Source organism: Amblyomma americanum, chromosome 8, assembly GCF_052857255.1.
Source record: "Amblyomma americanum isolate KBUSLIRL-KWMA chromosome 8, ASM5285725v1, whole genome shotgun sequence".
NCBI lineage: Eukaryota > Metazoa > Arthropoda > Arachnida > Ixodida > Ixodidae > Amblyomma > Amblyomma americanum.
This window is the reverse complement of record NC_135504.1, coordinates 17,171,054-17,181,775: the sequence shown is the minus strand read 5'-3', so window position 1 is coordinate 17,181,775 and position 10,722 is coordinate 17,171,054. Positions and strand designations below refer to the sequence as shown.

The 10,722-nt window shown below is 46.2% G+C and overlaps 1 protein-coding gene and 1 pseudogene across 1 annotated transcript in view; both read right to left on the bottom strand.

The window, feature by feature from the left end:
- Nucleotides 1–2,203: 2,203 nt before the first annotated feature.
- LOC144102908 (U2 spliceosomal RNA) lies at nucleotides 2,204–2,360 on the bottom strand (annotated as a pseudogene).
- Nucleotides 2,361–4,608: 2,248 nt separating this feature from the next.
- Ent3 (equilibrative nucleoside transporter 3) overlaps nucleotides 4,609–10,722 on the bottom strand; it is a 155,566-nt gene continuing 149,452 nt past the window's right edge. Inside the window, exons 10-11 of the mRNA XM_077633141.1 lie at nucleotides 9,387–9,630; nucleotides 4,609–6,736 (exon numbers count right to left, since the gene is read on the bottom strand). Coding sequence (XP_077489267.1) covers nucleotides 6,498–6,736; nucleotides 9,387–9,630 — 483 coding nt within the window. The 3' untranslated portion in view covers nucleotides 4,609–6,497. The remainder of the gene's footprint in view (nucleotides 6,737–9,386; nucleotides 9,631–10,722) is intronic.

The window sequence follows — 10,722 nt, the reverse complement described above, 5'->3', positions numbered from 1 at the left end:
ATAGTGTGCGGCGTGGGCCTTGTCAGAGGTTGCTGTCTACATATTTGCATTAGTAACTAGCACAAGACTGCCAGATGAGCATAAATAACATAAACATAGCATAAACTGACGTAAGCTCTTTGTCAATGTATTTCAATATCCACAATCTTTTTTCTTACACCATATGCTTGGGTGTTGTGTGTTTAATAAAAGAGGACTGACACTTTTCAGGCCTTTTTGCCTGCCTCCTAAACAGACCACATTGTTTGTACCTTGTCTGTCGGAATAAAGTTTCATTCATTCAGATCGAGGCCACTACTTTCCAGCAACAACTTTTCAAAAAAAAAAAAACGCGATGAGTTGGTCGTTGCATCTAGCGCCCTTTCACCAACAAGAAAGTATTCAGAAACAACCTACATTTCCTTTTTTCACTAGGCATATCGTATGTCAAAGCCAGAGCTGGATATCGGATTGTGTGCGGCTGATGGCTAGGTTCGCAAAGTGTGTCCGGATCTTTCGAATGAGTGATCGCGAATCCGCTTTGTGGCAAGCGAGCAGGGATTGGTAGCTTACTCTCCGGCGTTTTTTTTTTTTTACAACAGTAGGCATTCGCTGGCACTGACGACTGAGATAAGCCTAAGCTCCGAAGGCCACACATATTCCCTCGGAATAGAGGTAACCTATAAGCACGTGTCACGACTTCCAGGCTTTCGAGCCATGCTTCCCGCTTTCCACTGACCGAGCGTAGGCGGCTCTTATTCCGTGTGACCTATAAACATAACGCTATGTCTTTCGCCAGCAGGTATGACGCAAGGGGCTTGAAAGGTGCAAGTCCATAGCGAGGAAGATTCTGCAACCAGGTTTCTCCTGAACTGAGGCCGTCGCAATTTCTTATCGCAAGAGAGAAATTGAGATTGTGCAACCCTTCAGCCGCTAGGCTCTTGCTTCTAGGTAGCGTATCCCCTCAACAGGTAAGTTGGCCAAGCAGGGCCTTAGAGGTGAAAAGCCGGATTTATCGCCGGCAAAAATAGCAGAGTGTGGGAAATGAAACGAGACTATTCTGTGTAGGATGAACATTTGGACGTAACAGAAAATATACCTGAAAGCCCAGATTCTGAAACATCGCTCGGCAATGCTTTTATATCTGGCCATACAGAAACGCTTCTAGCTGGGAGAGCTTCAAGAAGCTGGAATGTGGGTTGTTCGAGTGCGTTTGTGCAACGAGATTCGAATTATAGCGCAACGGCGTCGGGTGTAGCCGTGTCCACTAACGCTGATACATTGAAACGATGTCTGGAGACAGTTATAACAGGCTTTGTAAGGAAATGCCAGACTACGGTCGTTGCGCGGTTACGGCAACAGCGAACTAGGCGTACGTTGGTCACCTAGAGAATACTCGGATTTATACGGACGGGTCCGTCTCCAAATCTCCCATTAGGAAGCGGGCGCGTATGCGGGTAAGGTGGCCTCGGCGAATTCTTTTTCGCTGTGAATAAATGTCAAAAGTCAAAGTAGAAATCTTACAACTAGAACCCGAAGAGCATTCTGCAGCAAAACTATGTCTAGAATTACCTGTTCATCTTTCTAGCGCAGCATTTAACGGCGGCCGCCGTGGTGGCTGAGTGGTTATGGCGCTTGGCTGCTGGCCCGAAAGACGCGGGTTCGATCCCGGCCGCGGCGGTCGAATTTCGATGGAGGCAAAATTCCAGAGGCCCGTGTACTGTGCGATGTCAGTGCACGTTAAAGAACCCCAGGTGGTCGAAAACTCCGGAGCCCTTCACTACGGCGTCCCTCACAGCCTGAGTCGCTTTGGGGCGTTAAACCCCCATAAATCAAATCAAATTTAACAGCGTTCAATTGGCAACTGATCGTCTTTGTGAACGACTGGCGAGCGAGTTTGTGGCTTCTCGACAGTTTTCATCTTTGCTGTTACATACCTTACTTGCTTTGCGGGATGGTGACGTCATCTGTAAAGATGCAGTGCATGCTTGAAAATTTAAAATTGGTTTTTTGGGGAAATGGAATGACGCAGTATCTGTCTCACAACTCGACGGACACCTGAACCGTGCCGTAAGGGAAGGGTCTGTCTGTTGCTGCCAGGAAGAAAGAAAAGGAAAGTGCACAGGCCTGCCCACTGGCTCAAGCCGAGCCACAATCGCTACCACGTGCAGATAGAAGGAGAGTTGAAAGATGGGACAGAAAGACAGGATAGTAAAGACGCGCTAAAGACAAGGCCGATCCCGGAGGTAGTGCAATACCGGGCCAACCGGTGGCGGGAGTGAAGCATCCTTCAAACTCTCCGCCACATTTCCAAAAATAAGTCCAACTTAGACCCGTAACAGGTACTCTACGGGTCCGGACAATCGCGTAAGGGAAGGGATAAAGGAGGGACTAAGAAAATGAAGGAAGAAAGAGGTGCCGTAGTGGAGGGCTCCGGAATAGTTTCGACCACCTGTGAATCTTTAACGTGCACTGACATCGCACAGCACACGGGCATGTTTAAAAGGTTGGCATTGGCAAGCATTGCTCCTCCGCACTGAAATGAATACCTCTGACCCCCAGGACTTTATCTGTACTACTAACTCGCAGCTACACTTTATAGACAGAAAGGAGTAAAGAGGGTGTAAGTTTTCCTCTGGCACACTCTCTTTTATGAAGTGGAGTGCATTAGACGTCAGGTTACTGCCTTTCTCCTCAAATAGAGCCGTGTTCGTGGTCAGAGAGTAGTGTGAAATACAGCTGAAGCCAAGAAAGGCCGAAAGTGGCTTTTGAGACATGTGTGGTGTTCCCGCGAGCGCTTGACAACAGCACAACTGTGCAAGCTGTTGCTCCACGCCCAATTTTTTCACTGCAAAGTAGGAAAGATGCGCAAAATATTATAGGCAACGTAATAAACTCTATATCACTGATGTGCATCGTTATCGGGCTGCACAGTCAAACGGCCAAACAAGACGCCACAGCAAAGAAGAGGTACATTTGAAGTGATAGGGGTGTGTCGCACGAAATTCTTTGTATCTGAAAGGTGCCTCATTCCTTTTCTCTTCACATAGAAAGTTCACTAAATGCATTTTGAAAGTAGGAAACCGCTCACCAAGGGTTGTTTATAAAGTCGTATCTTGTTCAAGCTAGCCTGAGTTCAACATTCAATCAAAACAATGGGCTTATTCAGAGTTAATTTATAAAGCGAAGAAAGTACGCAGCTGTGTGGAATATTACCGTGCATAAACTATATTTTTCAGCGTAATTTAGGCAATAGTAACACAAGTTAGTCAGCATCACATTAATACTTATAAACCGAGGCGCAGAAAGCAATTATCTTTGCTATAGAGAACAGACCAAACTCTGCATAGCCAGCCAAGCCATGAGAGGATTCACTGCTCAAGACTTTGAACACGAGGGAAGCCGCCAGAATCCTTACGAATGCCATTCTTAAAAGGGCATGCTCTCCTTTGTTTGTTTGTCGGGACACCCGGCGCAACCGAAGGGCTTCTAAGTTCACTTCAGTGAGCGTTTCCGCGCCCTTACCGAGCACGCCCTAATGAATGTAAGCCTAATCCCGCCTTCTGCTTAAAGCACCACCACCGCCGCTATCAGAGACCAATATTAATTGCGAACCAAAACTAACCGCTAGCCTTCTAGTTAACACGCCGTCTAGACAGGGGCACCGTATAGAAAACCCTTTCGCAGAGTTCGGTATGAAGCAAGCATGCTCGAAGAACAGGACTGCTATTGCGATCTACCATTAATTACCGGCCATTCGCATTCCACGATACCTTGCTTTCAGAAAGAAGCCTTCCTCTGCTACGCTCAGTTGTTTTGTGCCCGCGTGTTTTGAATAAATGAATATAAATTAAAAACTGATATTAACAAGGAAGCAAAACGAATCTCTCCCTGAAAAGACATTGTCCTTTTCTCAGTGAAGAGCACAATGGAATTGTATATTCTCTCTTTCCTAATCAACTTAGTTTGAGTTTAAGGCTTCCTGAGTTCGCGCTTTCATTATTCACTGTAAAACAGTTTGTATTCGCAATCAAGTAAGCGTGAAAGATATTTCTTTGATCACCATGTATGCGCGCCCTGGAATTTTGTGAGCTTCCACCTGTTGATAATATCATACTTGGGCGAGAAGTTGAAACTCTTCAACTGCGAGGATTCTGAAAAAGATGAGTAATTTCTCTATGTGGCACTATGGATGGGCTATGGTGGATGCGAATGAGTAAAGACTCCCTTAATTCCAATTAATCTTTTCATCTTTTGAAAATACCGTTCAACCGACTCACCTACTGCCATAATGCGATCACATCGATTTCAAACATTGCAAGTAAGACGTAAAATTCTCAGATTAAAATTTCTTTTCCTTCTAAAATAAAACATGTTGTCAATGTGCCCGGATCCCTACGTCCAGCCATTTTCCGTTCCACGACCAACAAGACATCGCCACTCTGATTCACTAACTCCATTCACCGCCGGAATTAACCTATTTAAAGACTCCTTCTTCCCTCGCACCGTTACTGAATGGAATGCATTACCTTTAACAGCACTTCGTGACATAGAATTCATTGAAGAAATAGAAGATTAACGCCATCAAACGTATTTGGTTTTGTGTTTCGAATTTTCTTTAGTGTTTATGTGTATATTCATGTTGCATTGTATTGCCCCTTTTGCTAGGGCCCAGAAGGGCCTGCAGTATTCTGTAAATAAATAAAATAATAAATAAATTCAAGGACTAGAAAACAGCTTAGTTTTCCCACTCCTTCCTCTTCTCCACCTTTACTCCACCTCATCCTGCGCTATTTCAGATGGTTGCCTTATGGGCGTTCTTTTCGGTATGACGAAGAGAACGCTTTAATTGCTGGCGCACGATATTTTGATCAAACATGCATGCAGTAACTAGCAAAAGCAAAAGTGCCTGGAAACGTTAACCAGTTGCACGCAACATTCAAAACCATTTCATTACGATTACTATCAGAACATCGCAGACATTCAAACGGGCATCGCGACAAACATCAAAAGCAAAATATTTCCTTCTCAAGTCTTTCTACGATTCGACGTGCATCGTTGCATGTGCCACTTCGGAGGCTATAGTGTGCGCTTGAAAGTCAAACAAGTGAACATTTGCCAGAAACAGCTGATAGCATATTCGATTAAGCATTCACAAGAGCGTAGCGAAACTATCACAGCCCAGAGTGATCAGTGAAGCACAGTTCGAATGTGTGCGAGCTACAACACGTGAGCCACCGATCAGCGACGTTAACGCAATCTGGTGGTTGTTGCGAAAGTGTCATCAGAATCGCACGATTCTCAGAAAAAAAAAAGTAATCACAGAGACATGAAGCAGCTGTGTGGCTCCAAAAAAAAGCTATTTGAGCTTGGTTACAGAGCAGCTTGGTCGCAAGTTACCAACCATTAAGTTGCGATACTAAGAATTCCATGAATTTATGCTTAAAATGTTTTTAAATATCCTCTCGCCTCAACCGTTATTTCCTTCTCTGTGAAAGTGCACGCACGAAGCTTGGACATAGCTGTAACTTATGCTTTGTAGAAAGTTTCACAACGGTACTTACCTGTTTCGGTAGCACAAAATTCAAGTCCGGAATCGTCTGAGCCGAGATCGAGGGGCCGAAAACCTACAAAACCGGGGTTCCGTTGATGGACGGCGATGGCGCCATCTGTCCGGGCTCCGGGCTTTTATCATGCGTTTCCAAACCGGGTGAGTACCGTTGCCAAACTTACTACAAGTCGCAGCTTACAGCTATATGCAAGTTTTGTGAGCATGTTCTTGAAAAAAAAAACAGTCAAAATAAAGTCGTCCAGTGCGCTTCGTCTCTTCGCTGTGTTCAGTCTTTTGGCTGTGTTTTTTTTTAAGAACATGTACCAACTGACCAAGATTTCAACTCTAATGTTTGTGAGCAGTTTCTCACCACATGAGCCAATGGTTGAGGTGGGAGGATTTTTAAAGGCCGCTGTGGTATAAATGCATGTCACAGTGTGTCCCGTCCTCAAAACTTCATGCTAGGTAGCTCTGCCGAAGAAATTAATTTATTTTCATCCGGAGGTGTATTTGCTGACATTTTATAGTGCCCTGTGTAATCCACGCGATTACAATCAGGCCGCTCATATCTTTTCCAGGATGCATAGAAAGACGGCAATTAATTTTTTTTTTCATCGATATTGCCTTCCATAAGGCTTCTGACTTTGGGCGTACGTCTCCTTGTGGCAGGTCACATCTGCACGCTCACATACCTTTCGGCTGTACATTGCTAATTGCTCGTTCTGTTAAATGCAAGTACCTTCGCACAAGTTCACCATGCTCGCTCAGTTTCTTACCAGGGCTTTGGGGCGTCACCACTCCAGCCGCCGAAGCCAAAGTTAACAGAGGCGGCAAAGCCTTAACACAAACACTTTTCAACACAGATAACCTTCACTGTTGGCAGGTTGTAAACAAAGAGCGAGCAACCACGATACGAACAACCCCGTTCCACAAGTTGAAACCCCTTAAAGAGGAAGCGAACAAGCTCTTATAACGTGTCCACATGCCCCGTAACATTTGCAGCGGCAGTCGCTACTGATGTTAAGGTATTCACTGCCGTTGACCAATGCGTCGTGGTCTCGTTCAGTGCGGCAGAGGTGAGAGTAGTTGGCAGGTCTTCGATGCAGGTCGGCCCGAAGTCGTAGCCTTGGATCAAGTATACAATCAGGTAGGCCAGGCCGGATCCCGTGGTCAGGCCTACGCTGTATGAAAGCGTCATAATGTTTCCTGAAACGACGGAAGAGAAGTTTAAACACTTTTTACTTCCGTGAACATTGACAATGCGCGCATCGCGACTGCATTCCGCAGTGACTCGAAATCAAAACAAGGAAGAGAAGAGTTTATTTATGTAATGAAAAGTTGGAGCTGATTTGAAGGCTATTAGCATAAAGCTTTCACATGATACGAGAAGAAAAAACAGACTTCCAGCTAAATTTCAAACGCAAGACAAGCAGTAAAGACAGGGTGAAAGGATTTGTTTGCAGTTCTTTCCTCACTGAGAGAACTGCATGGGATACAGCAAAGCCGTTGACAAAGAACTCCAATGAGCGCGTTTAAACAAGAAACATTTTAGCAACACATAAGTCATATGCACCTATAAATGATGATGGATTTTTAAGGCGCAAAGGCGTCTTGGCCAAGGAGCGCCATGAAACAAGGTATTTTTCGGTTACTCAAGGTAAGACCCATTTTCCAAGCATATCAGCCCTTACTAGCTGAGCACCAGGCCAGGGAAAAGCTTGGACCCATTGTATCACCGGTGGGTACCCGGCGGCACTGGGGATAGAGCCCCACCCCTCCCGCATGCGAGGCGGATGCTCAACCACTCGGCCACTGCTGCGGTATGCCCCTATAAATATAAACACAATTCGCTAGCCCACTGCCACGATGATATTTCATTTAAACGTTAGCACAACGGCAATAAGAAAGCGAAGTCGGAACTAGAATGCATGGCGTACCTTAGAGACAAGGACATTCGAAAATTACCGAATGTGAATAGCCCGAAAATTCGGCAATTTTTCAGTCCACATTGACTCCGCTCCTCAAATAGCACTTTTTCACAATCAACTCAACGATATAATGACGTCTATAGCCGCATACCATTGATTCATGAGGACAAAGTGAGCCAAACTGCTTCCTTCTGCTAATAATGCGTTTTTTCTTATGCAACTCTTGTATGGAAATTTATTTTTACTCATTCATTATTTTTACTCACTCTTACTCATTCATCACTCATCAGAGAAGATGCGGAATCAAGTTACTTTATTCGACGAACAACATGCTCTTTCACATGAACGCCATTATGAAAAACGAAAATTTCATGGGTTTGCTTTCCAGCAGTGTAGCTTCCATAGAAGCCCTAGTTCAAGGCAGCGAGGGGATAAAAGTTCCACTGATCTTCAAGAGACTTAGAACGCATGCATGACGAGTCATACAGCATGGCTCGTAAGGAGACCCCTTGGACTCTTTGCTTTCGAGCAAGGCTGCACGACATGAGGCACATAGTGTTTCGGAAGGAGAGAGGAAATGGCATTGCATCACTCCGCGTAAATACGCCGTTCCAGACTAAATAGTATGACAAAAAGGACATCTATACTAATTTCCCAGCATCCTCTCGGCAGGGCAGGCTGAACCAGGTTACAGGGTGCTTCTGACTTCACCCTACGACTGTATCTTCAGCACTTGTTGGTAAATGACAGATTTGTACGCTAATTCGTGTTACATCTCTCTGCATGCAACGCAGCCCAGTACTCCTTCATGCAGTAGGTACCATAAGCAACAAATTAAACGGCAGCAAGAAAACTAAAATTTCAACACAAAACCACATACATTTCAGCTCACAGAAAAAAAAACACAGTCGAGGTTTATTCACACTTATAAACGCAGGCTTCACGCCTTCGAAGTGAAATTAACCTGCGCTGTATTCAACGTCCACCCGCTAAGATATCCCTATTTTGATCATCCTCGTTTCATTTGTTGCTAGTAGTACCTTCTCTTCACGGATAGGATAAGACAACTTTTAATGTCCAACAGAGAGAGGGTAGCCAGAGGGCTACCCGCCTAGACGGCGGCCGCAAGGTCTTGACTCTCGGCGGGTCTTGGTTCTGTTTTAGCGCTGTTTCTCTTCCAAGCCCACAGGAACGGGATTTGAAGGCGCAGGCTCCATTGCCAAGCCATGCAGCCCTAGCAAGCCGAGCTCCAAGCCGGGCCATAGCTTGTACCCATTTTTAGGAAACCGGTGAGTGACCGGCCGGCGGTGGGAGTCGATCCCACCACCTCCCGAAGCCGAGGCGGGTGCTCTACCACGAGGCCACGGCTGCGGACGAGTTGTAGCTGAGTCGCTGGGTCGGTGCTCAGTAGTAAGGCCTGCCATTAGTATTTCGTCTTTATGCCTCGTCCCTCGCGGAGGGGAAGGGGGGGGGGGAGGGGGCATGAGGACATCCCCATAGTATGTCGTCCAAGGTGGCCCTAAGTTCGCAGTTTGCGCATTTTTCTGAAAATTGCCCTCGATACATAAGACGGAAATTTCATGGAGGCCAATGTATTCTTTGAGGCTTTAGTCTAGGCTCGTAGATACTTGGGCGCTGTATCCAGGTGGGCCTATGCTTGCACTAGCGCCATGATTTCCCACTGGAGGCGATGTGTTACAGCCCCAACTATACAAAGAACTTTGGCCCGTTACATGCCGTGCGGCGTCCGCAGAGGTACACTTGTGCACAGGGGGAGCATAAGCGCAAAGCATGAGTAGCCAGAACTTCCCAGAGGAGAATGGGTGGATGGAAAGTTGAGTGGAGGCCGAAGTACCAAACAAGGGAAAGTGCGACTGTAACCGCAAAATGTCATTCAAGACATTATGAGTGGAACGGTGTGCAAGTACCGGTCAGTTCCTTCTGGTCATCGGGCACCCTGCTGGGCGCCAGTATCATGGGCAGAGAGCCAAGCAGGCCATTGCTGACTCCAAGCGCCACGGACAGGAGCATGGCCCACAGATCGGATGTGGTGCTTGCCTGGTCCCAGCGGGGCATCGCGCACAGCGCCAGGAGAGGCACCAGCACCACGCGGCTGCACGAGAGCCACACCAGCTGGCCCCGGGACCAGTCGTACCGGACCGAAGCCAGCACCTGCGGGAGAAACCGGGATCAGCCACCAGCAGCCCTGGTTCAAACGCTGTGTTAAGTACACACGAGCTATGCCCAATTAGAATGATCTGATAAGACCATCTTGGCAATTACGCTAGTGGAACATTGAGATAAGAAAGGCGATGACCTTCTATGCACGCGACATTTACCGTACGATACGCTAAATTAGAGGTTACTGGTAGATTAGTTATGAAAATAATTTACTCAGAAACACGCCACGTGTGGCTTAGTGGTTAGGGTGCTTGGCTGCTGAAGCCAAGGATGCGAGCTCGGTCAAGGCTGCGCCGGCCGCGTTTCGATGGAGACGAAATGCAAAAGGCGCCCGCTTGCTGTGCGATGTCAGAGCACTTGCGAGGATCCCAGGGCACCTAAATTAATCCGGAGCCCTCCACTACGGCGTCACCTGTAGCCTGAGTAGCTTCGTGACATTAAATCCCATAAATCTTAAACCATAAATTCATTCACAGAGTTATCTATTATTATCACTGACTCATTCAGGAACCGTGTGAAGGTTTTGATTGCTACTGATTGTTAAGACGTAGTTGTAAAAGATAGCAAGTAGCGCGGCTACGTTGCTCTTCTACAGAGGAGCGGTCTGAAGGACTTTACTGTGCATGCGCAATACCCACAATGCATCCGCAGTATGTAGATGGGATGAGAGGGAGACGGAAGAGTCGAAAGAAATTGCCATTATAATCGCAATGCTACCGTAAGTCAATTCGAGAACAAAGGCCACCTCCAGTTAGTCTTGCCTTGAGTCAGCCATGCAACAAGATTCGTAAGAAAGTGCAGAGTTAAAAGGAAAAACAGGCTAATGTGCTCGGTTCTGTCTTATATTGTTGGCTCAGGCTTGCATTGTCGAAAGTGAAGGTTAGATTTCGATTCCTCTGCTTCATAACAGTAAATCGCTATCGTGAAAATAAAAGCACCGCTTAAATTCTGCACGGTCTCTAGAAAATTCTGTTTTTATTTCTGTCATTTCTTTTTACAGCACAATGCCGAGTACTGTAAGTGCCCCATCTATCGTTTCGCAACACCCCTCTTTACCGTCTGCAGCTTTCGTGAAATAATCTC